General features: G+C 57.5%; 1 protein-coding gene across 7 annotated transcripts in view; it reads left to right on the top strand.

The window, feature by feature from the left end:
- Positions 1-27524, top strand: part of ZMIZ1 (zinc finger MIZ-type containing 1) — a 231926-nt gene that overhangs the window by 99381 nt on the left and 105021 nt on the right. For 6 of the 7 annotated variants that reach the window (XM_039240532.1, XM_039240529.1, XM_039240534.1 and 3 more), the window contains one exon: positions 24516-24624. In XM_039240532.1, the coding sequence (XP_039096463.1) occupies positions 24565-24624 (60 nt within the window). In that variant the 5' untranslated portion in view covers positions 24516-24564. Of the gene's footprint in view, positions 1-21513; positions 21519-24515; positions 24625-27524 lie in introns of those variants that run through there. The other variant, XM_039240533.1, reaches the window with a different exon arrangement.

Here is a 27524-nt window from a genome sequence, read left to right as displayed (position 1 = left end):
AAGCCAGTGCATCAGCTGCTAACGACCCCATGTCAACCGTCAGGCACCTGCAGCAGAGTTGTTCTGGGGCAAGGCCCCTTGGGGCTCCCGTGGGGTCCGCGCCCCAGGGTCCCGGAGCTCCCGTGGGCCTGCTAGGGTTCCCAAATGCAGCAAGGCCTGGAAGCTCTCTCCCCACACAGCTGGCCGGTGCAGCGCGGCTGCTCCCAGCGCCTGGCAGGGACCCGTAAATTGAAAACATGATGTTTCCTGTCGGAGGCCAGTGTGGGGCTGGACTCCGTGTGGCCTTAGAAAGCTGGCCTCGCTCTCAGGAAGCCCTGCTCCCCACAGCACCGCCACAAAAACAGTGGAAAAGTGAAACCTTTTCAAGTCTGTGTTTCCACTGTAAACAGGGGGTGAGGGCTGGCCCCTCGCCTCCTGGCGCTGCTCCGCCATTCCTCCAGCCCCGTGCCAGCCTGCCCTGTCTTCGGAGGCACCTCGGCTGCCCCCTCTGCCGCAGACGGTGTCCCTCCAAGTCAGAGAAGCCCTGTCCCCCTAATCATAAGGGCTTCCGAGCGTAGGTCGAGCATTAGCCCTCAGTACCCTTCCCAGGAGGTACAAAGGACAAGTGGGGGAACCAGTGCACAGAGAGGGTCAGGGCTCACCCGGTCACACAGCGAAGTGAGGGCGGCCGCAGTCCCCTCCTTTGTGCCCGTGGCGCCTCAAGCAGGCCTCCGGGCCGTGGCGGGAAGCCTGGCGGACAGCCGTGTGGGTCTGTGCAGAGCTGCTCCCTCCAGTAGCCAGAGTGCCTTGACTTTGACCAAGTCAGATGAAGAGCCTAGCACAAGGAGCATTTAGTGGAAGCGACTTTTTTTTATTTTCACTGCCAAAGGTGCCCTTTTTTCCTTACTGTAAAAGTGATGCACGTGTAGAAAGTCTGGGAGTCACATAAAAGTGGAAAGAAAAAGAAAAATTGTCCGTAATCCTCCCAACGACTGGTCATGCTGGCCATCATTCTGGTGTATTTCGTTCTGGTGACTCTAATTTCTCTCCTTCTCTTTGGGACTTAACTTATGTCACAAACAGTTTCCAGGGTCATTCAGTGTTCCTAGAAAATGACATGTGTGTGTGTGTTTATTTTGAGAGAGACAGCATGAGTGAAGGAAGGGCAGGGAGCGAGGGAAAGAGAGAATCCCAAGCAGGCCCCATTGTCAGCACAGAGCCTGATGCGGGGCTTGAACCCACGAACCTGTGAGATCATGACCTGAGCCAAAACCAAGAATCAGATACTTAAGACTGAGCCTCCCAGACAGTCCTTAATGGTCCCATGGAAGGAGTCGAACAGGGCTAGGGCCATATCCCCCTTCACAGGTCTGTTTGGTCCCCAGCCTGGGTGTAATGTGGCATTGGTGGGGACACAGTGGAGAGAGACCCCCAACCCTGGAGTTTATGGTGAAGGCACCCTGGCACGGACCTGGAGGACTCAAGCAACTCTGATTTGGCATGTGACTTCGGGCCCGTCTGACCCGCCTTCCCATCTGTGAAATGGGCGAATGCATTCCACCTGCATCCTGGGGGCTAGTCAGCCTGCGACAGAGGCCCAGCCTGCTAGCTGCCTGAAGACAGAGATTCATTCCTTTAGTCAGTCTGATGTTGAGTACCTACTACGTGCAGGTATCGGCTCACTGACTTGACAAGAGGCCCCTGTTCCCAGCCCTGTTCTCCCCGTCGCTGTGCCTCCCACACCGCTGCCCCTGCTAACCCTCAAGCTCCCCAGGTCCCTCTCCTCCCCAGCCCCTCACCAGGCGTGGGCTGGAGCCCGGCCGGGCGGGGACAGCAGGGGTCCCAGGAGGAGCCATCTCCGGCCCCTGACGTCCTTGGCGGCCCTGAGACAGCTTTATGGAGGACGGATGGAGGCTGTCTCCCTCCTGGCAGGTTTATTTCTTCATTTTTCAAGACTTGCTCTGATTTTTCCATGTCGGCTTCCCTGGTCCCCTCACCCCCACCCCTCCCTCCGCATGCTTCCCCTCCCTCTCTCTCCAATCTGTCAGCCCAGCCAGAAGAGAGGGCCACTGGCCTCCAAGGTGATTGAATTATTGGGGGGGGGGGGGCAGGGGGAGACAGGCCAGGGTTTTCTGCGCCAGTGCTTCTGGCTTCCTGCCCTTGGAGAGGTGCTGGAGGAGGGGGTGTGACTGGTGGCGACTGTGGGCCGTGGGCTTCCCAGACAGCCCTGCTCTGTCTCCCCTCGGGGCCACAGATGAGCTCTGCCACAGAGGGTACAGGCTAGTAAGAGGCCACTGCCCCTACGCCCTGCCCAGCCCTGCCCAGCCCTGCTTAGGCCTCAGTTTTACCTCCAACTGAATGGGCAAGTCTCTATCTAGGTGAAGACGGAAAGGAGAGCCGTTAGGGCAGCCTCAAGCACTCACTCGCATGTGAGAATCTCTGACACATCTGCCGTGTGTGCTGCGAGACATGGGCCCAGGACAAAGAAGACAGGGAAGTTGACACGTAAAACACCTACTGTGTGCATGAGGCACATTCACATGTGGAACTTCACGTACACCTCTCCTTTGGATAGTAACTGAGAGATAGGTGGCAACAGATAAGAGCTGCTGGCCTTGTTTTCCTAGTTGACAAATGTGCCTGCTCCAAACTCCTCCTGCCGACCTGTGGTCTCCTGGACCACCAGGGCTCTGTCTGGGGCGTCTCAGGTTCTCCAGGGAACGCAGAAGGCCAGACACTCGAAAGAGACCCAAGAAATGCTTGGTGACCTTCCTACTACTGAAGGGAGACCAGAGAGGTGAAGTCATTAGCCCAAGGTCACACAGCTAGAAATGGAGCGGTGCCTGTCTCCAAGCCACCTCTCCTAGACTAGGTGTTGCCAGAGAAGGCTGCCACTCCAGCTGGCATTGTCCAACCACATGGCTGCCACGGTGGCCTGAGAGCTTGGTGGTTCCAGGTCCCACCCCCTTCCCACGGGTGTCTGTGCGTCCGCTCGTCAGGGGAGCACACACTCTCTCTCTCTCCAGGCTGCCTTCCCTCAGAGGAAGGGCCGACGGGGGGGAGAGAGGGGAGAGGCCCCTCCCCCGCTCCGCTCGCACTCCCGCTCATGGAAATGAAAAACACATTGGCTTCATTATCCCGGTCTGAATGAGCAGGGTTGCCATGGCGACAGCCATCTCAGGCCCAAGACGGGGGCAGGGAAGGGGCTGGCAAGGCCATGGCAAGTGGGGACCGGGCGGCAGGTGAGCAGGCGCACCAGGCTGGTGGGCAGTAGGGGCACTTGCCCCTGCGCCACCTGCCCCTGTGCTGGGCCCCTGCCTTTAGATCCCCACCCTTGGACCATCCTCCGCTGACTGGCCTCCCATCCACCTGTACTACTGGCTGTCCATCTGTCTCCTCCCTGGAGGATTACTGAGAGTGAAGGTGGGCTCATGGCTCACAGCCTCCTAGAGGTCAAGAGCGAGGGAAACGATGGCATGTAGGGGGGGCCAGACGAAAGCAGTAAGCCCCCTCCCCAGCCGGGACCAGTCCTGGGGCTCCACCGGCCTCTCTGGTGACACCTGCTGAGGAGATGCGTGAGGGGGCCACCCCAGCGCTCCTGTGTGACCGGGGTCATGCCGGTGACCCTCAAGCATAACCCTCTTAAAAGAGGTTGGAACTTCGAATACCCAGCAGGAGAATCGAGGGGATGGTGGCTGTGGGAATGACAGCAGGGAGTCCTGGGCCAGCAGAGTCTCGGCCTCCGGAGGCCCCAGGAAGGTGTCCTTGCCTCCAGGCCTGAGCTGGGCTGTCCCCATGGCCCTGATCCTGGCCGGAGCCAGGAGCCCTGGTACCCAGATGGGCTTATCCCTCCCTGGGGCCTGGGTTCCACCTGCCTCATGGCCTGTCATTCCAGGCTGTGCTCAGGCTGATCCAGGGGACACTGACGGGACCCCCTTCCTCCTCCGGGCCCCTCTGCTGCCTCTCTTAGAGCAGATCGCCTCCGCCGGTCCCTCCTCGTGATCTACAGGACATCTGCCGAAGGCCCCTGCTCAGGGGTACTGAGTGCCCGCAGGCAACCTTGCCTTCCTGGGGCAGCTCTGCTCACAGAAACCCCACACTGATTCCCATTCCAGTTTCACCCTTGCCCCTAACCCTAACTTTAGACCGAGCCTCACCCCCAGCCTTCCGGCCCAGCCTGCCTGGGCAGGTTTCCAACTGCGCTCAGTCCAGCTTCCGTCTAGGCTGTTCTGTGCACCTGAACGCCCTTCCCTCGCAGCCCGCACATCGCCAAGTCTAACCTCCTCCTGCTGTCAGTTTGAGAGGAGGAAACCCAGGCTGAGAGAGGGCATACGGGCAGGGGAGGCCCCAGCGCCTCCCTGGGGCAGGGGAAACCCAGGGGTTCTCAGCGGCAGGCAGACCCCAGGGCTCATTTTAAAATGCTGGCTCCCCATCCGTCCCAGGGAGGCCGGGGCAGAGCCCAGGAATCAGTGTGTTTACAGCTTCCCGAACCCCAAACCCGAACCGCGGGTGGTGCTTGGCTTGCTGCCTGCAGGCACCCAGCCTGCCTCAGGTCCCAGGCCCTGTGCCTTGAGCCTCCCTGCTGAGGTCCCCCTCCCTGTGCTTCTGGTCCCAGGCTCATGACCCCTTGCTGACCCTCCTTGGGTCATGCCCTGCAGAGGGCCAGCCTCCAGCCAACCCTGGGGCCTGTGCCTACCCCTTCCCCCTCTTCCCTCTCATCTTTGTCCCCCTGCCCCAAAGTCCATAGTCCCCATGACACCGGGCCCCCTCCATTGACCTCCTCTGACTCAGAGGCTGTGTGTCCCGGGCCCACCTCCCAGCCACCGCCACGGCTACCGCCCAGCTCCCCACCCATCAGCTGAGGGCAGCCACTGGGCAAAGCTGTCATTTTCTGTGCCAGGAATTATAGGTTTGGGACTGAGGGAGTCTGAACTGGAGAAGGGGGAGGAACCTGGAGTCACCCTGATGCCGACCCCAAGACACACCTCACGGAAAGGGTGGCCTGGTGGGGAGTGCTCTTTGGCCTGGGATGGGGATTCCTGTAACCACTGTCATCCCAGCTCTGTGTGTGCACATGTGTGCGTGTGCAGTGTGGTGTCCGTGTGTGTGTGCACACGTGTGCGGAGTGGGTGTCCGTGTGTGCATGTGGGTGCCCGTGTGCACACGTGTGTGCAGAGTGGGTGTCTGTGTCTGCGTGTGCAGAGTGGGTGTCCGTGTGTGCAGAGTGGGTGTCCGTGTGCGCGTGTGTGTGCATGGCCTCTCACGGGTCCTGGACTCTCCTCCTCACAGAATTCAGTCCCCCCAGCCCTCATGTAGACACACCGAGCCCATTTTCCAGCTAGGAAACTTTCCACAGCTCAGAAAGGGCAGTGCAGGGCGCCTGGGGGGCTCGGTCGGTTAAGTGTCTGACTCTTGATTTCAGCTCAGCTCATGACCTCACGGTTGGTGAAATCGAGCCCCCGTCGGGCTCTATGCTTACAGGATGGAGCCTGCTTGAGATTCTCTGTCTCAGTCTCTCTCTCTGAAAATGAATAAATAAACATTAAAGGGAAAAAAAAAAGGGCAGAGAGGGGACTAGCCGGGATCACACTGGAGACTAGAGCAGAGTCCAGAGTAGGCCTGCCCACCCCGCACCGGGAGCAGCTCCCCAGTGCCCTGCTGTGCTCATCCTCCCGCCCACAGGCAGCAGAGCGGACCGTCACAGGCCCCCACGAGGCCCCAAGTGCTGGGTCCCGTGGCCCCGTGGTGTGTGCCGCAGCCCCCATGCCGGCTGGGGGTGTGCTCTGCAGGGCAGGATTGGAGGAAGAGAGCCCGGGCGCCTTCGCTGCTCATCCACCACGGTGCCCCTTGGAGCGGGGTTTGGAGGGACAGCGTGAGCCAGGCCCGGAGCGTGGCAGCCCTGGTTCTGGGTGTGCAGAAGCCGGAGGCGTCTCCTGGTGGTTCACACGCCGTAGGGGTGACCCCAGCCAGACCCAGCCCGGGCCCCCTGTCATCCACTCTGGAGGGAAACTCTGGAGTGAGTGTCTGTGCCAGGCCCAGGGCCAGGGCCCCCTGATGGGGTTGGAGGATTTGGGGGAACACCGTGGGGTGGTTGCCCGCACAGGCTCTGGAATCGGGCTGCCTGTGTTGGGGTCCGAGCCCAAGTCATATAACCTCCCCGAGCCTTGCTTCAAATGAAGCAAACCTACAGCACACGGCACAGAAGAGTGAGGTGAACGATGCGTGTCCGATAGGTGTCTGCTCGGGTCCCCTTTTTGGGTCTGCAGGTGCTAATGGGCCCGCTCCTCACCGTCTGACCAGTGACGAGGGCTCGCATGTGCTGGGGCCCACAGGGAGGGGTGGCAAACCTGTGCCTTCTGGGGCCTCCTCAGGGCCAGCACTTCTGATGTGCGGGACTGGGCCCCCAGGCCAGCGGCCACACCCCGCGCTGAGCCACCGGCTCAACTGGACCCATTTCAGGAGCAGGGAGCCTGAGGGAGCCAGGGCTGGGGGTCGGGGGGGAGGGGGCCTGCCTATTCTTGGGAATTCACAGCATGTCTGCCTGTCACAAGTACCTCGATAGGGAAGATTTGTGGGTGAGATTTGCAATTCTGTTTTCTCTGAGGGTTATAAATCAGCTGCGCGCACACCCGGGCTGCGGCAGGGGCCTGAGGACACACGTGCGCGCACTCACACGCACGGGCGGAAATGCAGTCTGGGTCCCGCCTGCGTTCTCCGGGGTGGGAGAAGACGCTCTCCAGGGAGCTGAGCTCTGGGAAGGGAAAAACCCAGGTCTCTAACTGCTGCCTAGCCTTGTAGGGCCCCAGAACCAACCAGAATAAATGGCTCCAGGCTGGGAGACAGGATGTCCCGGGGGTGGGAGAAACAGCGCCTTATAGGAGTTATTAGGGCAGCCCGAGTCTGCCTGGCCGGCTCCAGACCTTGGCCTTATGTCTCACTAGCCATGTTGCTTACAGAGTTTCATGCCTCAGTTTCCACGTCCATGAAATGGAGCCAGTTATAGCATGTACTTCATAGGATGGCTGAGGAATAAAATAAGTTAACATGTGTAGGATGCTTTAAACATTACAGACACATGGTATGGGTTCAGGAAGGCTTGGCTTTTTTCCTCATCATCACTAGTTAAGAGATATCTGTAGGGGCACCTGGGGGGCTCAGTCGGTTAAGCGTCCAGCTCTTGATCTCAGCTCAGGTCTTGATCCCATTGTGGTGAGTTCGAGCCCCGCATCAAGTCCCGCGTCAGTTCCCATGTCAAGCCCCGCACAGGGCATGAAGCCTACTTAAAAAAATAAAGAAAGAAAGAGAGAGAGAGAGGGATATCTGTATTTTGGCATCAGACGAGGGCTTGAATCCCAGCTCTTCTTCTTGCTAGCTGGGTGAACTTGGGCATGCTACGGAGCACCCAGTCCCTCATCTACAAAAGGGGCTGCTTCTCCCTACTCTGTGGGGGCTGTCTGGGCCTAAGGGAGATGGGGTTTATAAAGGACACGATATCAGCCCCTCGGGGAACGTCACCAGTGCCACGTCTACTGCTGGTTCGGAGCAGGTGGCTGCTCCTGGGCCTGTCTTCCTGGGGAACGTTTAGAGGCAGAGGGAGGCTCTGGGGAGGGGAGCAGAGGAGTGATTTTCAGAACCTCTGTGTCCCTTCTGCCACCAGGGGAGGACATCTCCAGCCAGAGTCGCTCTGCTTCCCTGCCCCTGGCATGGGGACTGGCGGGTGTGGCTCACAAGTGTGCCTCTCACTGGGTGGCCTCGGGCAGGTCACTTGACCCCCTGAGTTCCCTCCAGCGAGGAATAACTGAGCCTGCTTCACCGGGGAAGTAGAGGGCGAATTAAATGAAATGATGTGTGTGGAGCACTTAGCCCAGCACCCAGCGGCCAGAGAAGTGCTCTGTGATGCGATGGCAGGACCCCTCTCTGCCTCCTTTCCTTTCTCCCGCCTGCCCCCAACTCCCCCCACACGCACCTGGCGCACGGAGGGGGTCCTCCCAGGCCAGATGTTGAAATATTCCTCCCTGGGAAGATGGGCCCTAAAACCTATGTACTGCGTGTGGAGCCACTTGAGCGACCCCAGATGGAGGGAGGTGGACCTGCTTTCTTTGGACACAGTTCCCCTATGCCAGCCACCCCACTCCACCCCACCCCCACTGAAAAGTGTGCCAGACAGGAGGCTTGGCCTTGCTGGGCCATCGGCCGGCCACCCTAGAACCTTCACTATGCCCTCAAGGTCCTTGGGTGCCCTCGAACTCAAGCTCATTTCCAACGTGTTTCTGGCACTTTCACCTGCTCCATAAAGCCCCGGAAAGTGGTGATCTGAGGATGAGTGGCTCCTTGCACAAGTGCGGGGCCAGGAGAGATGAAGACCGGTGCCCTCATTTTTGCAGCGCCAACATCTCTGCACCTCTCCCACCCAGCTCACGACCCAGGCGAACAGGACAGTGAGGCCTTGGCTGTAGATAATTGCTGGGAGCATCCCAGGCCAAGCCTCTGTCTCCCGGCAGAACTTTGGAGGCTGGACTTCTCTGTTGCCAGGGAAACCAATGTGTTCCCTGGAAAGGAAACCACAGTGCTTTGGCTGTTAAGACACCCCTCTCCCCCCTCCCCAAAATGAGTTCCCTCCAAAACTGATTCCCCCGAAACTGTCGAGTCGGCAGCATGCCGCCTCCTCCTTGAGCCTGCTGAAATTACAGAAAATGAAATCTGCCCCTGACCTTGTGCTTTTCACCTCTTTTTTAAACATTCCACTGTAGCACAAGGACATGTTTTGTTTTTTCTTATTTATCTTCCTCCCATGCCAGCTGGGGCTCTCAGTCTTCTCTCCTCTTGTTGACTGGAGCCAGAAGGGGAAGGACTTCCACATTTTTTTTTCATTCAGCTGTCAGCAGAAATAAAGCAAGCAGGTTTATATTTGGAAAGCAGAGGGTCTCAGCCACCAGATCGCTATGTCCGGGGTAGGTCACAGCCTTCTTGTCCCCTCATGGCTTGAAATTCGATCTGCTGATTTGCAAGGGAGGTGGGGGGGATTGCAATGGGCCTGGCTTTCCTCACATTGACTTTTAAATGCCATTGGAGGGTCAAGGGTGATTCCTCAGTGGCTGAGAACTCGGGGGCCCAGACAGAGATGCTTCTTCTTTGAAAAGGGTCCCCTGGGGCACGTGGGTGGCTCAGTTGGTTGAGCAGCTGACTTCAGCTGAAGTCACAATCTCACGGTTCGTGAGTTCGAGGCACGCATTGGGCTCTCTGCTGTCAGTGCAGAGCCTGCTTCAGATTCCTCCCTCTCTCTCAAAAATTAAAAAAAAAAAAAAAAAAATCCCTAGGAAGACCTGGAGCAGTCAGGTAGGGGCAGGGTCTGAAATGCCCACATTTCCTTCCCGTCCATCTTCCCACTGTGTGCTTGGAGGCGGGGAGCTCTCACCCGGCTGCATAGGCGAGGCACCTGGGTCTCAGAGGCTCTTGAGATTGTCTAAGGAGTGGGGTCAAGGCTCACAGCCAGGCCCCAGTGACCCCGCACATCATTTCATTAGGAGACAAAGCAAAACAGGAAAAGAGGGAAAGGGAAATGTGGCCAGTGCTCACTTTCAAGAGCCCTGAATGCTCTTGAAGGGAATGGATATAAAGGGACCTTGGTCCAAATCCCAGATACCCCCCTACCCCCTCTCGGACCTGGCACCCCCCACCCCACTCTGAACAACCGCCTGGGACCTCCTCTCAAGGCCCCTCCCGGGCCTGCCCCAGTGTTCATGCCATCAGGATCACGTTGTTTTGGTGATCTGAGCCGTTCATCTCCACCTGGAAGTGACTCTCTTTTCCGTAAGCAATTTTAAGCAAATTCTGTTCCTGTCCTTGCACTTCCGAGGCAGGGAGCAAACGGGAGCCTGCTGGGTTTTCCACCATCCTCAGCAGAGGAGGGTTTTCAGGTAGCTTGTGCTCTGGGCCGTGTGTCTTTGGAGCCCTGGGCAGCGAGGGGGCAGGCAGCACGCAGTCCTGAGAACTGCCTCAAGGGGCCCGAGGCCCAGTCCCGGCTCAGGCAAGTGGGTCCCAAGGAGCCAGTCTGAGGCCATCTCTAGTCCTCTGAGGCCGCCGGCTGGATTTTCAACAGGTCTTTCTTGGTGACTCCTGAAACCCTCTGTCAGATCTTGCTATTAGCATGAGGCTCTAAGAGTGTAGAGTAAACTAATGAATTACAGCATGATTACACAGCACATAATTAACTTTGTAATTAATATGCAACTGCCACTTAAGCTAAAACACTGCTTATAGAGACGTACGGCAATAGTAAATCACAGGTCAGAAATAGCACTTTGGAATTTTCAAAAGAATGAGCGTAAGCAGGGAATCACTTAAGGCAGCAGGGCGAGTTAATTAAAAAGCAGATGAATTGTGAGCATCCTACTTCATTTCAGTACCTTCTCCCTTAAGAAAGACCCTGAGGCCACCCTTCCAGAGTGACTGGCCACGCAATTGTATTTCCAGAATAAGACAGGCCTTCCCAGCCCTATCCTCACATCCCCCACGGCTTAGCCCTCTGCCAGCCAAGCCCTCTACCTGCCAGAGGCGCGGGGGGGGGGGGGGGGGGGCGGGAGGCCAAGCTCTCTGGTCCTTGGGACCCCTCCTCCTGCAGAAAGCATGTGGGGACGCCCTGAGCCTTCCGCAGTCCAGCCCCCATTGTGGGTGCTGCCAGCAGGTGGTCGGGGGAAGCTCCTCTGCCTTTACCTGGACTCTGGGTTTCTAGAAGGCAGGGATGCCATCTCACTTCTTTGTTTTTAAAATCCCTCCTGCCAGAGCATTAAAGCAAAAAATGCCTGGGGCGTCTGGGGCGGCTCAGTCAGATAAGCATCCAACTTCTGGCTCAGGTCATGATCTCATGTTTGTGAGTTCGAGCCCCGCGTTGGGCTCTGTGCTGACAGCTCAGAGCCTGGAGCCTGCTTCTGATTCTGTGTCTCCCCCTCTCTCTGCCCCTCCCTTGCTTGTGCTATCTCTCTCTCTCTCAAAACTAAATAAACATTAAAAAAAAAAAAAAAGAAAGCATCTTAGGAACCATCTCACCCAGCCCCCATTTCACCAAGACAGTCCATGGGTTGAGTGCTTATGGTCACATGGTGACATAGGCCCAGGCCTGGTGGGAAGCCCTCCTCTGTATCTGTTCTAGCCCTGCATCAGGCTGGGAAGGCCTTTGAAGTGAGTCAGACCCAGGTTCCCATCCCAGCAACCCCACTGCCCTGCTGGGTGCCTTAGGTAAGTTATATAACCTCTCTTGACCTCAGTTTCCTTATCTGTAAAGTCTGAGCAATGATGTCCAATTCCTCGGAGGTATTAAGTGGGGATTAAGTGAGTTCACACATGCGAAAGGGCCAGGTGCAAGGTGAGTGCTCCCTAAATGCTGAGTGCCCTCAGCTACCCTCAGGGGTTTAGGGGTGCTTGGAGAAGTATGTGAGTGACATCTCAATCAGCCCCATTCTACAGGGGATGAGAAAACAGGCCCAGAGAGGCCGACTGAGTGTCCACAGCACTGCATGTGTGCTGGCATATGGTTGGGAACCCTCCCTCCCCACCCCCGCCCCGGCCCCAGGCCAGGAGTCACCGTGAACGGACACTTCTTGTGCACCTGTCCCACTCTGGGCTGGGCACAGCCGGTGCAGGCTCTCCAGGGCACCCGGGGCTGGGCCGTCCACAAAGGCAGAGTGGGAGCCCGGCTTAGGGGATAGATGCTGGGCCTTGAAGCCTGATAGATTTGGGTTCAAATCCCAGCTCTGCCATTTTGTAATCTTGGGTGAGTTCCTTCATCATTTCCTAGCTTAGTTTTCCCGTCTATATAGATGGTGCTAATCACTCTACCTTTGGTTCTATTATTATTATAAAGATAATTCACAGAAAACACCAAAGTGCTACCTGACACACTGTAGATACTTAATAGGACCCATTTTGTTCTCATTATTATTCACAGCTCTGAACAGAGGTTTCCCAGGGGGCTCCCCTCCCCCACAGCCTCAGGGCATTCTCTGAACTCTGGCCTTCTGGGCCACCTTGGCCTGTGGCCTACCTTTGCAGGTCTTGGCTTGGGTGGGGCGGAGAAGGAACTAGCCTCTGCCTTAGGCAGCTCACGTGACCTTCCAACTCCGGCCTTTGCCCTGGCCTGGGCCGCTCTCCCAACGACCCGGGTCAGCCTTGCCGGGGAGCTGGGCGGGAGCCCCCAGGCAGGCTCCAGGCTGGGTGGGCGTATCATGGTACCAGTGGCTTCTGGAATGTGGCTGTGAGACTGGTTTGGGAATCCACGGCCCCAGTCTTCAGGGACGGTGGGTTTCATACCTTGACACCGATGCTTGTGGCTTCTCTTCCCACAGACAAACGTTTCTGGTCCCCCTCCCTCAGCCCGCCGGCCCGCCGGTCCTCCTCTGTGTCCTGTTTCCCCTCTGCTGTCCAGGCCTCCACCCCAGGCCACACCCCTTAGGTTGGAATCTCTCAAAGCCAGTTCCTGGGAAAACGAGTTCTATGGGATTTTTAAAATAGGTTTAGTGAAGAAAGTGGTTTGCAATCTTAGTAACTTGGGAAAAAATTAAGTTCAAGGCCCTCATGAACAAGAGTGCTTTCATGATCTCTCGGGGTGGGTAGAGGACGCAGCTTTTCTCCCGCTAATGAGACCAGAGAATCCTTTGTTTGGGGAGGATCTCAAGGGCCCTGTTACTGAGGAACAGACCTCAGGCCACCTCCTCCCGGTGTGTAGGGCGCCGCCCCCTTTTTGCCCAGAGCTGGCAGTGTCTCCCCTCTGGGTTCCCTGCCTCCCTGACACTGACGACCTGGACGGCCTTCATACCGGCATCCAGGCTGTTGCCCGGGAGGAACAGAGCTCAGCGCACATGCTGTCAAGTACTAACTGGAGCTGTCTTCCTTCTGGAACTTTCCACAACTGGCCTTTGCCACTAGGACAGATCCCTTCGGCTCCTCGACCTGGCAGGGGGATGCCTCAGCCCCACCCACGTCCTCAGACACCCAGCCTTGAGCCCAGGGCGTGTTCCTGGGGTTACCTGTATGAGAGCAGGCGCCCCTCCTCCCCCCATACAGAGCACGGCCCCTTTTGTTGTTGCAGAAACTGAGTTTCTTTTTTTTTTTTTAATGTTTATTTTTGAGAGAGAGAGACGGAGTTGTAAGGGGGAGAGGGGCAGAGAGAGAGGGAGACACAGAATCTGAAGCAGGCTCCAGGCTCTGAGCTGTCAGTGCTGACTGAGCCTGACGCAGGGCTCGAACTCAGGAACTGCGAGATCGTGACCTGAGCCAAAGTCGGCCGCTTGACTGACTGAGCCACCCAGGCGTCCCAGAAACTGAATTTCTGCCTAAAAGTTTGCTGCACCTAGATTTAAAACTAGATATTTTGGGTATGTTTTAAAAATAGGTTTGGGGGGGCACCTGGGTGGCTTAGTCGGTTAAGCGTCCGACTTTCGCTCAGGTCATGATCTCGCGGTTCATGGGTTCGAGCCCCGCGTCGGGCTCTGTGCTGACTGCCAGCTCGGAGCCTGGAGCCTGTTTCAGACTCTGTGACTCCCTCTCTCTCTGACCCTCCCCTGCTCATGCTGTCTCTCTCTCTCTCTCTCCTAGAAATAAATAAAAATATTTAAAAAAATAAAAATAAAAATAAATAAAAATAGGTTTGGGGCACCTGGGTGGCTTCGTCGGTTAAGCGTCCGACTTTCGCTTAGGTCATGATCTCGCGGTTGGTGGGTTCGAGCCCCGCGTCGGGCTCTGTGCTGACTGCCAGCTCAGAGCCTGTTTCAGTCTGTGACTCCCTCTCTCTCTGACCCTCCCCTGCTCATGCTGTCTCTCTCTCTCTCGCTCCTAGAAATAAATAAAACATTAAAAAAAAATAGGTTTAAAAAAAAGGTTGAAGATCTTTAGTGCCTAGGGTGGTGTGTATCCCCCCGACCCGACCCCCACCCCAACAGGCCCTGGCTCCTCTCCGGGCCCGGTTTTCTCCTGCCTGTGATGGAGACGATAAGGGGCACACCTGAGCCTGGTACAGACCCAGCGCCCATGGGCTCGGGCTGTGCTGAGTGCTTCCTGTTCACTAACTCAGTACACACAGCAGCCTGTGAAAGCAGGCACTGTTAGTATTGCTTCCGTTTTACCGAGGGCGAGGCTGGCACACAGAGGGCAGCATTTTGCCCCAGGTCATGGGAGCTAGCAAGCAAGGCAGAGCCAGAATTTGAACCCAGGCAGCCGGGTAAACTTGACCTCTAAGCTGTGCTGCCCGTGTAAGATGAGGTGCAACAGGGCCAGATGAGGCGCATCCGCCAGTGCTGCGCACACTGTCAGTGCCTTGTGAGCGCGCGTGTCGGCATGCAGCTTTGGAATACCCAGTGTGAATTCCATCTCTTAGCTGACAGCCAGGAAGCGTGTTTGCAGGTTGCCCGCGGGATGCCCACTTTGTGCCTGGAGGCTTCTAGGGATGAGGCCCCTACACCCCCGCCTGGGACACAGGTGGCACAGTCCCTGAGCAGTCTCCATGCAGAGACTCCTGAGTACAGGGAAAGGGACGGGCCCCACACCTGGCCAACTCACCCCCTGCTCTGCCAGCCTTTGGGAGAAAGGGGGCACTTGTGAGTTCAGCGTGCCAGCCTCGGCCCAGCTGGGATCATGAAAATCTGGGCACAGAAACCACAGGTGCTGGGCAGCGGGAGAGGAGACCCTGCTCCCCGGGCAGGCCCATCTGAGCCGTCTGCGGCCACAGGCCTGGCCTGGTGCTCTGCTGGCACTGCCTGGACGAGGTGAGGGGCAGAGAGAGTGGCATTCAGGGCAGCTAGTGCTCCCGAGGCCTGGGTCGGAGCCCTGACCCCACCTCTGACCCAGACTGGCCCTTCAAGGCTCTGCTCCACCCCCACCCCTACCCCTGCCCTGGGCCTCAGTTTCCTCATCTGTAAATATTAAGGTAGACTTGAGCAGATGCCCAGATCTCTTCTAGATCTAAGACAGGAGGACTGTTTGGTTTTGTTTGTTTGTTTTTTCTAATGTTTGCTTATCTTTGAGAGAGAGAGAGAGAATGAGCAGGGGAGGGGCAGAGAGAGAGGGAGATAGAGAATCACAAGCAGAGCCCGATGCGGGGCTTGAACTCACAAACCAGGAGATCATGAGCCAAGATCAGACGCTCAACCAACTGAGCCACCCAAGTGCCCCGGGACTCTTAGTTTTTTTTAATCATCTACCAGCTTTAGTGCAAATAAATATCTGCTTTTTGATTCCTTTGTTTCCCTTTTTTAAATTTTTTGAGAAATTATTAAAAAAAAATTCTAACTGTTCCTATCAACTAACTAAAGGAGAAGACATACACAGTTAGTGAGCATAAAAGCCCAGGCCCAGGAGGGACTATTGTCCTAGGTGGGCCACGCTTCCCCGTGTGACTGGGCGGAAATCACACCTCCGTTCTGAGCCGTAATTTTCCTGTCTGCAGAGTGGGAGACGTGTCCACAAGCGGCTGCGAAGCTGTGGTATGGGATCGCTTAAAACCTGGCTGGCTCACCTGAGTGGTCCGTTCGCCGCCTCTCAGCTCGAAAAGAGCCTGGCTCTGACTTCTGGGTCAGGGGAAACAGTACCAAGTCAGAAGGTGACAAATCCTGAGTGCAGAATTCTGCTTGTGCCTTGATGGGACGGTGACCCCAGGCTAAGCCCTCCCCTCCTTGGGCTTCTGTCCACTCCCCTGTCAAAGATGGGATGGCCTGGAAGTTTTCCTCACCTGTGCCAGGATCAGGTGGCCCAGAGTGGCTGGGCAGAAGGGCGTGTGGAGGACCTGCGGGGCACTTCTGGGTTCAGTGGGAGGAGTGTGGTGATTGATTAGCAATGCCTGCCATGGGCGCGGGAGGTAGGGGTGACGCCTCACCCTGCCCACCCTGTGCCAGGCGGTCCTGAAATGGCTCCTCTGGTTCCATCTGGCTCTGCCTTGGCTGTTTCCCTGGGTGGAATATGCCAGGCAGGTGGATTTGGAGCCTTGAGGAGCTGGGGTGGAGAGAGGGCAGTGCAGAGCACCTTTGTGTCTCCAGATGTTTTCTGAGAACATCTGCCTGCTATTCACAGCTTCCTGGAGGACTATGGCAGGTGATCAGGGGGCCCTGGCTCCAGCTCCAGCTCCATCCAGCCCCCTATCCTCCAGGGACTCTCAGGGAACTGTTCCCCTGCCTCCTCTTCCCTACCTCATGGCATCCAAGCCTTCGGATTTGCAGGCAAGAGCCTCACTCAAGACAGAGCCGGGTCAAGGCCACTGCCTGAGCACCACTGTCCTGGGGAAAGTCTGCGGCCCAGGCCGGGCACGGGGCAGCACTCCCTGCCCGTCACTCCCTGTCTCTGCACTGGCCTCGGCTCCCCCCAGCGGACAGTCCCCTTCTTCATGGACAGAGCCGTAGGGGCCAGGGAAGGGAGTGTCCAGTTGAGGAAGGCCTGCCACATTTCCCTGGAGAGCTTGGTGCGGTCAAACACCGCGGGGGTTGTAATCAGGGTTCAAGTCCTGGCGCTTCTCAGTAGCGTGACCTGGAGCAAACCATTGGGCCTCTCCTAGACTCAGTTCCTTCCTCTTTAGTATGGTCCTGATGACCGGAACATCACAGCGGGTGTAGAATTCCGAGACAGAAGCTGGGGCAAGTTCATGTCTGGCACGTACTGATTCAATCCTTGCTTAGGTTCCTTTTGTTTTAGGAAACAAAAAGCAGAAGCAGCATGCATGGCCTTGGGGATGAGAGAAAGCCCAGTGACCTTGTCCAGGATTGAATCTGGCCCTCCTCCGCCTGTAGGGTAGAGAAGCTGTCAGAGAAAGTTCACTGTGAGGTCGTGGATTTGGAGTGTGACGAAGGGGGGGTGGGGGGAGGCAGGAGGGTTGGGGCGTCATCACATGCTCCAGAGGGACACGGCACACCCAAGTGCAGCTGGGATCCCCTGCACAGTGTGGGTTGGGACAGCGGGCTGGCACTTCAGTCGGGGCAATATTGACACATGTTCTCCTGAGTAAGTCATCCCTCCCTGTGGATTAACCCTCGGAGCCCAGAACAGGCTGTCCCCCAGGAAGCCCCCCACGCTGGCACACCGAGGGTACGTTGTGTTGTCCCATTAACCACTGTCGACCATGGGTTTTCCTGTAGGCGAGGGTGGGTGCTAGGGGATTGGGCCATGGAGAGAAGCGGGTCCATCTTTCCAGGAGCCTTGAGTGCCAAGCCAGAGCATCTGCACTGCGTGGCCAGGAGGCTGGAGCTTGGTCAGGTCTTGGCCTGGGGGCACCCCCTGAGCTGAGGAGGGACGATGAACTGGATTTGGAGAAGCCGGGGTCCACGTCAGAAGTGCCATTTGCAGAGCAGTGTCCCCTACATGATTTCCCTTTCTCAACTCCCCGGCCCCGTGAGGGGAGAGGGCCGCAACTCTCTGTTTGACAGATAAGAATTCAGGAAGATCTGGCTCTCAGGGCCCACCCCCTTCCGGGGGGGCCTCACCCTGCAAAGCCCAAAGCAGGGGACCTGCTCCAGCTGCCTGGCCAAGAATGGGAAGCAGCTGATGGCGGTCAGCTGCCTGGGGCTGCCTCTCCCCTCCCTCTCCCTTTCCCATCTCCTATCCCTCTGCCCTTCCCTGACTTCCCTGGGCTGGGGCACAAAGTCACTCTCCTCTGACTTGCCTCTGCGTCACCCCTACTCTCTTTCCCTGCCAGCAAGCAGTGTGCCTAGTGCATGCTGCCAGGGAGTGGAGGAGATAGCTGCTGTGTGACCACAGGCAGCTCCTGCACCTCTCTGAGCTTCTACTCCTTCACCTCCAAGGTGAGTAGGGTGTCACACTACATCAGTGCTTCCCTAAACCTCGGTCACTTTCATCCCATCTACACTATGTGTAAAATGGGTCTTTAATCCACTTACCCCGGCTCTTGCTCCCCACTTTAACCTTCTCCTAAGTCATAATCCCCACAGACTCAACAGTGATTATCGTGCCAGTCCAAACACTTCCCTGCAAAAATGCAGACCACCGAAAATCCTCCTTGTCCCACTAGGGGTGCGTCACTCTTTGGGAAGCATGGACTGGGTTAATGGAACCCCTCCTGGTGCAGAATTTGTCTGACTAGGGCTGGGTCATTGGGTTTTCAGCTCTTGCTAGTCTGGGTCATGTGTATGCCAGCAATGGCCATCCATCCACCCACCCATCCATCCATTCATCTAATGAGCATTGCTGAGCACCTGCTGGGTACCAGGTCCCGGGCTAGGACCTGGGACTATCACGGGAAAACATCACAGCTGATGGGACAGACGGATACGAAGACATACCCACTGGTCTGGTCTGGTCTGGTACCACCAAGATGGCGCCTGATAGGTACACTGGGGGCGTAGGATCGGAAGTGAGTAGCTGTACTGGTGGAAACCAACAAAATGGTAGTGCTTGTACTGGGCCTTGATAGATGAAGCAGCTCAGGAATTCTGGGCTGAGAGACGGAGGCAATGACGCAGAGGTATGATCTTCAGAGCACAGTCCAGGGTACAGGGAGCAGCCTCACGGGAAGGACACAGGATGTGGCTGAAGTAGTGGGAGGTGGTGGCCAGCCAAGGAGGACCTAGACTGACACTGTCACGTACAAGGTTGGCAAGTCCCTGCAGAAGCCAGGACCCATGGCGTCTGCCCCTCTTGGAGTCTGAGAGCTGGTGAAGGAGTCGGCTGGGATGGGTCCCCTGCCCGCCCCCACACCTTCCAGGCTCTCCCGCCAGGCTGAGCAGTGGCAGGGCCCAAACTCACTGGCCCCGGCGATGTCTTGGAACGCAGCCTCTGCTCTGCAGGCTGTAGGTACAGCTTCCCCCCACCCCCGTCCCCGCTGCCAGCCCCGCTCGCCCCGGGGGATCTGAGCTGCAGATGTGCTTGGTGATTGAATCATTTCTGCACACCACTGCTCACACAGCTCCCCTGGGGACCCTGCCACTTGCCTGTACAAGCTGTCAGGAGATGTGTGTGCTCAAGTGCATCTGTGCTAGCACTTGAGTGTGCGTGTGTGTGTACCTACACCCGAGTGTGCAAAAAGGGTGCATATGTATGCAAGTGTGTGCACCCATCCGCAAACGCGTCTCCCGTGGGTGCATGTGAATTAAGTGTACCAGTTAACTTGTTTGGCCTCAAAAGTGAGAAGTAAGACATCCTGATGTTAGTGTGGCAGATGTGGGCCCACCCCCTACGGGGCTGCCTCCAGGGCTTCAGCACCCCACATTTCCACGGTGCAGCTAAGAGCACCCCACTCCCCGTTTCCAGGGAGGAGCCTGCCAACGGCCGTGATGCTTTCAGAGAGCCAGGCGCACTCGGCGCTGTCTCTCCCCGCACCCCCTCTCCCACCCCCACCCCCTGCCCTGCCACACGAAGGCCTCCTACTTCTCTCGGGCCCCCTATTTCCAAGCAGCCTTCCGTGCAGAGGAGTAACCAGCTTCTCTCGAAAGTGCCTTATGTGCTAGGCACCACCTAGAGGAAACACGGCCAGCGCGGTGCTAGGTGGTGAGGAGTGTGAACTAGAAGCTTGGCCCTTCAGCACTCACCTGCGAGTCTTGGGGGGAGGGGTGCCTGGGTGGTTCAGGTGGTTGAGTGTCGACTTCGGCTCAGGTTATGATCTCACGGTTCTCGGGTCCAAGCCCTGCACAGGGCTCTGTGCTGACAGCTCGGAGCCTGGACTCTGCTTCGGATTCTGTGTCTCCCTCTCTCTCTCTGCTCCTCCCCCATTCATGTTCTCGCTCTCAAAAATAAATAAACATTAAAAAAAAAAAAAAGACTCACCTGGGAGTCAGAAGACCACGCCAGCTCATGTGTCACCAGCAGAGAACACGTCCGCCGGGTTAAGCCAGGCCGAGCACTGGGTGCAAGGAATAGTGTGTGGCTGAGTCAGGCAGTGTCCGCTGCCTTCCTGGCTCCCAGGGACCCTGGGGACAGCAGCTCTCCCTCCTGGAGTTACCCATGCGACCTTGGGACGGGCTTTGCAGTTGTAAAGTCATGCATTCTACACTTGCTGAGATAGAGTTGCCCAGATAGCTGGTGCTCCTGGCACAGAAATCCTGAGATGTTGAAAGGCTGGCTACCCTTTGTTTTACAGGGAGGGAAACGGAGGCGTGGAGGAAGGAGGCAGAGCAGGGTCTTCCACTCCCCTCTCCCCTCCGTGCCCGGCCAAGACCCAAGACCCCGAGACCCCGAGACTCTACCCCAAGCTGAGTACTTTTGCAACTCCTACAGGCTCTTGGCTGTTCAGACCCGGAGGGAGGGCTTGGGGCTAGAGGGGGTGGGGGGCTGGACTGCTCGAGCCCCCTGCCCCTGCAGAGATAGGCAGGCCGCCGAGACGGGCTGAGGCTGTGGCTGCACCCAGGGCCAGGCCGCCAGGGATCTCCAGCCGGCAGAGAGCCCGGCCACCGTGGGCACTGGAGCTTCAGCCACGGAGGATTTGTAGCTACTTGTAAAGGCTTAAAGGAGCCCAAGCTCTGAGGAGGGAGGTGGCAGCAGGGCCGAGCGGCACTGTCACGGCAGAGGGCGACCTCTGCTGGCCACCAAGCACATGGCCACTTCCCTGCGCTGCCAGCTTGCAGGGGACTCCATGGTGCTCCAGGGTCCTTGGAAGTGTATGAGTTTGGACAGATTGGGTAGAAAAGGGGGGACTTCTCTTTGGGCCCAGACACAGGCTTGAGTGGGGGCTTCCAGGAGGCTCTGACTTCCAGTCTTGGAGGAGTGGAAAGAAAAACACATCAATGGACAGAAAGACAAGAGTGTTTGAATCTCAGCCCAACACCCTCCTGGCTGTGTGACCCTGGTCGTGTTGCTTCCCTTCTCTGAACCTTTTAGGATGAACTAAATTACCGATGCACAAGGTCAGGCCTGGTGCCTAAACATGGCAGGTCCAGGACAAATGGGAGATTCTATACGGTTCCTCAATGAGCTGCCTCTCATAATTCCTTCGCCTCTCCACACCCAAGACCCTTAGCCTTCCACACCTTCATCCTTTCTCTGTGGGGGCTGGAGCTGCCAGCCCCATCCAGTCCTGGTGTTCAGAACCCCAACTGTCCATTGATTTCAGCAGTTTAAAAATGTCACCTCACCTGTGAGTGTCTCCTTAGTCAGCTGGACATTCTCTTCTATAGATTAAGACACATAGGACATAGAGTTGTCCCTGTGATCTGTGCTGCCTCTCCTGCTACCTGCCACCTGCCTGGAGTCTCACCAGGGTTTCAGGCCAGGATGGGGGGGGGGGCACACAGCAGGAAGAACAGCCTCTGGGCCCCAAGGTGGCTGCCTAGGTGGGTTTGGCTCCTGATGCGTGCTTAGGGCTTCCCTGCATAGGCTGAGCGCCCCTCAGTTTCCAGAAACGACCTATCAGTCATCCAGTAAGCAGTTAGCAAGGCCCCGCTAGGTCTCTGACCCCAGATAAAGCTCTGTGTCCATCCTGGGAAAAGTTTACTAGAGATAGAGAGACCTTGTGAGGCCGCCTAATCCCCACTCATCTCCTGCTCTGCACACGGGGAATCCCAGACCTAGAAAGCCAGAGAAGTCTGCTGGAAACCCCCCTCTTTGGGGGCACTGAGGTGCTCACTGTAGAGGAGGAGGACCCTAGAGAGAGAGAGAGAGAGAGAGAGAGAGAGAGAGTCCCACAGTGCAGGTTTCGAGCCCTCTGGGTCCTTGGCTTCATCAACAGCGCCCCCTGCTGGCCGACTGGGCACCATGGTTCCTCTCGGGCCCCAGGAGCCCTCTAGGAGCCAGCGCTGGCTGGGGCTCTGTACCAGTCAACTCAGGAGGAGAAACTCAGCCCCTGCCTCGGGGACCGACAGGAGGAGCAAGGGGAGGAACGTTCTCCCATGACACACACCTGCCACACCGCAGTCTCCAGTGGGGATCCCCGCCCCCTCCCGACTAGTTGCACCGAAGTTTAGGTTGGAGAAAGCCAGGATTCTGGAGCTGGCTGCTGCTCAACCTTCTGACCCTCAGTTTCCTCATTTAGGAGCTCAAGAAAAAGTCACCTAGTGAGTAAGATAGAGTGAATACTGGTTTGACCAAGAGTGCCTTGAACGTAAGATAAAATAATTATTTTATTCTCTCCATGGCCAATGGATCTAGCAATAGGACCCAGCACCGTATAGATATTGAAAAGCATTTACTGGGTGAGTTGGAAGGATGCACGGGTAAGGTACATGTAGACTAAAGGTGTTGGGATGGATGCGTGGGTAAGTGGATGGGTAGACAGATGGACAGACAGGCATTTAGACGGACAAAGGATGAATAGGGAAGCTGGCTCTCTGGGTATATAAACGTGATAGGTGGGGTGGATGGAGGGATGTTGGTGGGTGAGGGTAGAAAAAATAAATGTTGGGCCCTACCCCCCTCCTCTTACCTTCTGGTGGGAGAGCTCCAAGGCAGAGCGCATCCAGAAAGCATTTCGCAAAAGTACCAATGCCCAAATGACCCACACATTCCACTTCTTAGAATGTGTTCTCTAGACTAATTCACACACGGCTGATGTGGCCAATGTAAGAGGTGATCTCACTCCACCATTTGCAATAATGAATCTGGAGGCAGCTTCAGGCTTCATCACTCGGTCTGCACTGTGAGCCATCTGAGCTGAAGGGCCTCGTTTGGGGCTTCAGGCCTTAGACCAGCCCCTGGTGGGGGTGGACATTCAGAGTCTAGTGGGATAAATGATTCATCAGTACCTTGGACTACGGTGTGGCCACTGAAAAAGGAAAAGGCTCTTTATGTCTTGATGTGGAGTAAACTTTGAGATATTATTAAGAGGAAAAAAGCAAGGTCTGAGTAGTGTATATAGAATGCTGTCGCTTTGTGTGTCTCTTAAGGGGTGCCTGGGGATAGTACCCACAGTTCTTTGTGTCTCTGAGATGAGACCCTCAGGGAGCTGGTAACACGGGCCCTCCCAGGAAGGCCATCTGGGGGCTGGGGACAGGACCAGCATTTCACTGGATACCCCTCATGGGCTTTGTGTTTTGAGCCACGCAAATGAGTTGCCTTTTCAAGTACAAATGGAACAATAAGAAGTGCCTTGAAGGAATTGTGTGGTAAGAGCTCCATGGAACACACCAGGCCTTTCTTCCCAAGATTGGGCCTGGACATTCTATGCCAGTAGTTCCCTCAGCCCCAGGGTGCTCGTGCTGGGGAGCGGAGGAGGTGGGGGGGGGGTGGGCAGAGAGCCGGGACACAGAGGCAGACGGGCGCAGACAGACACAGTCCAGTCTCCTGCTAGCCATGGGGGCTTGGCAGATCTCGGACCTCAGTTTCCTCATCTGTCATATGGAGATAATTCTAGTCTTGCAGAGTAAAGGAGAGAATGCAGGGGCCCAGCATGCCGAAAGTGCCTGGTAAATGGGATCTTTGGTGACACAGCAGGAGATAAGGGCCCTTCTGGGAGGGCAGTGTCACAGGACAGCAGAGAAAGCCAGGGCCCAGAGGTCTCTGTTCAGCACCCTGTGTCTGAACCATGTGTCTGAGCCTGAAATGCCCGCTGGGTTATGGGAAGGCAAACCCAGTAGCCATGGGCAGACTTCTGCTTTGGCCCAGGGATGGATCTGGACCCTTAAAGAGTGGGTGGGCTCTCTCCTCTGTCTCCAGCTTGCTTGCTTGCTTTCTCTCTCTCTCTCCATCCATCTCTGCCTTTACCATTGTGGCCTCTCCAGAGAGGCCTGGGGACCCCGGGGCCTTTCTGAAGGTGACAGGGTTTCCTCCACTTTGAGCTTCCCCACCCTGAAGGAAGTCACACTCTTGTTAACGTTCCCAAGGCCCACGGCCACTCAGGAAGTGAGCCTGGTGACTGTGACATTGAGGTACCCTGCCCCACTGAGGCCCAGGCTGGCAGTCGGAGCTCTAGTTCCTGGTTTGGGCCCTGTGCCACCAGGGGTAACTCCCTTCCCCCTCTGAGCCTCAGTTTCCTTGTCCTGAAAAGAGAGATGGTGCAGACTCCTGCCCTTCTTTCCCAGAAAGGCAAAGGGGGAAACGAAGCTGCGATCTGTGGTGTGAAGAACTCTAAAGCATGGGGGGTAGGGTTGGGGGTCCTGGTGCCCCCGACGACGGGATTGCTGCACTTACACCACACACGCAGTAAGGGCCACATGGGAAGACCCCTACACGTGTGAGTACACACACTCACGCACCTGTGTGCACCCAGAGAGCCACATCACGTAGGCTAAGCTCCAAGCTGCAAATCTGAAGGTGGGGTCGCCATCCCCACCGCCCCCCACAACACACGCGTGTGTAGTAATGTGTGTGCCACGTGTGCTGTTCATGTCGTGTCCCATGCAGACATGCCTGCCCAAGGCTCATGGGAGTCATCCCCACAGGTCACCCAGGAGCACCTCCTGCTCCCAGCCCAGATGGGGTTCCCTGCGGGCTGGGCAGCTGTGAAGTTCCTCTCTCTGGCGCAGGGCTGGCTGGGACAGAGGCCGCCACAGCTCACAAGGGGCCCTAGAAGCTGCTGGGAGCCACCGGGGCCAGCATGCCCGCCTTGGGGCTGGAAAGTGGCTGTGAGGCTGTCAGGCCTGGCACACCCCTGTGACACCCACTCTCCTCTGTCTTCACAGGCTGGACAACGTTCATGGCTCTCGGGTAGAACCCAGTGACACGGCCAGAATGAATTCTATGGACAGGCACATCCAACAGACCAATGACCGACTACAGTGCATCAAGCAGGTGGGTGCGTGGCTTGGGCTCACTCCTCCCCTGCCCGGCCTGGCCCAGCGGGCGACAGCAGGGCACGAGAGGCAGGCAGAGCAGGAGATGTGCTGGCCAGGAGCGTAGCTGGGCCTCCTGGGTGCTGCGTGGAGGTGACGGCGGCCAAGGGCTGACTGCCTGGGTCTCCCTGACCCCCTTGTGAGAATGTTGCTGGCAGAGATCAGCCTAACCCTGGCATCACACGGCAGGGTTCATCTGCCAGCTCTGCCCTGCCCTATCCCTCCCCTCCCCTCCTCCCCTTCCCTTGCCTCCCCTCTCCTCCCCTCTTTCCCCCCTCCGCTCCTCTCCCCTCCTCCCTTACCCTACCCTTCCTTCCCTTCCTCTTCCCTTCCCTCCCCCCNCCCTTCCCTTCCTTCCTCCTCCCTTCTCCCCCCCCACCTCTCCCCTCCGCTTCTCTCCCCTCCTCCCTTACCCTACCCTTCCTTCCCTTCCTCTTCCCTTCCCCCCCCCCCACCCCTCCCATCCCCTTCCTCCCCTTCCCTTCTCTCTCCTCCCTTCTTCTCCCTGCTCTGCTCTTCCCCCCACCTTTCCTTTCTCTCCCCTTTCCTCCCCTCCCTACCTTTCCTTTCTCTCCCCTTCCCTCCCCTCCCTACCTTTCCTTTCCCTTCCCTTCCCTCTTCTCCCTTCCTCTTCCCCTCCCCGCCCCTCCCCTCCTCTCCTTTCCCCTTCTCTTCTCAGCTGTGTGAGTGTGGGCCTGCGCCATGCTTCTCTGGGCTCTGCTATGCCACTTGGCCCCTGTGAAGATGCAGGGAAGTGCCTAGTCTCCTTCCCAGACCTGAGCTCCCAGCCCTTCTGCTCCAGTGATTCTCTCTAAAGAAACAGAAAGGAGAAGGTTCTGGGAAATTAGATCATCTTACAGGAAAGGTAACTGAGGCACGGAGAAGAGAAGAAGGCCAGCTGAAGTCACACAGCCCAGCCTCACCTGTGCAAGGCGGGCCTCATCCCTGAGGGCGGCAAGTCCCCCTCCTGCCCATGCTCACACCACACTCAGGAGGTGCTTTGCGTGCCAGCATCCTCTCCGGATTGTTCAGAAGTGGGGCACACTCCAGGTGGGCTCAGAGCCCCCCACTTTAAGAAGCCAGACTGAACCAGGGTTGGTGGGCGCCCCCCAGTGTAGGCCAGGAGTGGTGCACCGCCCTCTGGGCGCAGCCTCCTAGCTTCCTGCACAGCTGTGCCTTTGCAGACTCCTAAGTGTTCTTTTACTCCAGGAAGGAGCAATATGGTAGAAGGGACATGGGCTTTGACTTCAAAGAGACCTGGGCCCAAATCCTCACTCCTCCATGTGCCCACAGTCCCTGATCTCAGACCTGTCCCTTTGTTCCTCTGAGCCTCAGTTTCCCCACCCATCACGTGGGTCCAGGCTGTCACTTGGTGGCAGGGGCTGTTGTCCTCAGTTCTCAGTGGCAGGGAGGCAAGTGCTGGAGTGAGGCCGTGGGCTTAGGTGGCTTAACAGGACACTCAGGTCACCAGCATGGGCCACTGGCCTCAGGACCCCTGGGGGGCAGAGCTCAGAGCCCCACCCCCTTCAGCGCGCCCTCCCTGAGCTCCAGGGCCCCGCTGAGGCTGGTCCTCGGGAAGGAGAGTGTGTGTCTTCTAAGCAGTGAGCACAGCTCTCTCTCTCTCTCTAGAAGCCCAGGCAGGGTCTGAGGAGAGGAAATTGAAGAAGACTTGTTACAGATTGAACTCAGCCCAAACAGCTCCCCCAAACGCCAATTACGCCTCTGCTCCTGATCATAGAATAGAAGCCAGACGATGCCCTCCCTCCAACTCTGCTCTTACCTCCTCCTTGAGGCTCCTCAGGGCTCTCTCCCAGCCCAGCCTGTGGCCCCACTTTCCCCAGCCCCGAGGAATCGGCCCGTCAGTGGCCTCCACCCCCACCAGTGCGGTCAGGCTGCCCTGAATGAGCCCCTCCTCGCGCTAGGCACGGGGCCTCTTCGGACACCTGCTCACACCCTGACCTTTCTCCCGTGCCCGGCTCTGCACCCCCAGAAATCAGGGTGCCCTTTACCCCTTTGAAGCATGGCACCCCGGGCTCAGATTCCCCAGACGGCGAGACTGAGCCGCCATTCCACCAGGTGCTGGCCGCCTCCGCGGCCACATCACCCTGCTTGGTCTGTAGAACGGCACCATGATGGATGCCCAGCCAGCGTACGCCCGGGCAGTTGCAAGGCCGCCATCGCCCCCGCCGCCCCCCGCCGCCCCCCGCCGACGCCGCCGCCACCGCCTGCCCGACCTTTGCGCATGCGCACATGCGTCCACGCAGAGCCCTGCGCTGGGACCAGAGGCTGACAGGTTTGCAAGGGCGAGCAGGCCCTCCAGATGCCCTCCCCCCACCCCCACCGAGCCATCCAGAGCTCCCTACACTCCCACACCCCCCTCCACACCTCCGGCCAGACACAGCTCAGCACTTAACGTCTGTCTGCTCCACAGCTGCCCCAGAGGGCGGCGTGTCTGGCTGAAGACTGTTGATTCTCGGACGGCCTCTGTCCTAATCAGAAGAGAAAAGCAAGCAGGTCTGCGTGCTGAGGATGACAGATGTGTTGGCTGTGCCTAGCTCTGGCGGGTGGATCTGTGGCTCCCCAGAGGGGGGCTTTGCGGCCCAGGACTCCCGGCCCTGCCTCATTCTACAGCATGGCAACCCGCCCCCACCCGTTTCTAGCCCTTGCTCACAGGCACCACCCCCAGGCACCCCGCTGCCCCTCTTCCCCCCAGGCCACCGGCTAGGCTGCCTTTCCCCCGTTCTCAGCCCCCCGGTACTAGAAGAACCAGTGCCCTCTCTACAGTGTGCCCCACTCAGAGGTCACAGGCACATCTGGGCTGCATGTGCAAAGCCACACAAATCGGCGAATTCTTGCACA

This window comes from Hyaena hyaena, unplaced genomic scaffold, assembly GCF_003009895.1.
Source record: "Hyaena hyaena isolate Hyena2069 unplaced genomic scaffold, ASM300989v1 scaffold_176, whole genome shotgun sequence".
NCBI classification, from domain to species: Eukaryota; Metazoa; Chordata; class Mammalia; order Carnivora; family Hyaenidae; genus Hyaena; species Hyaena hyaena.
The sequence above is the reverse complement of the archived record's forward strand: the minus strand, read 5'-3'. Positions and strand labels throughout refer to the sequence as shown.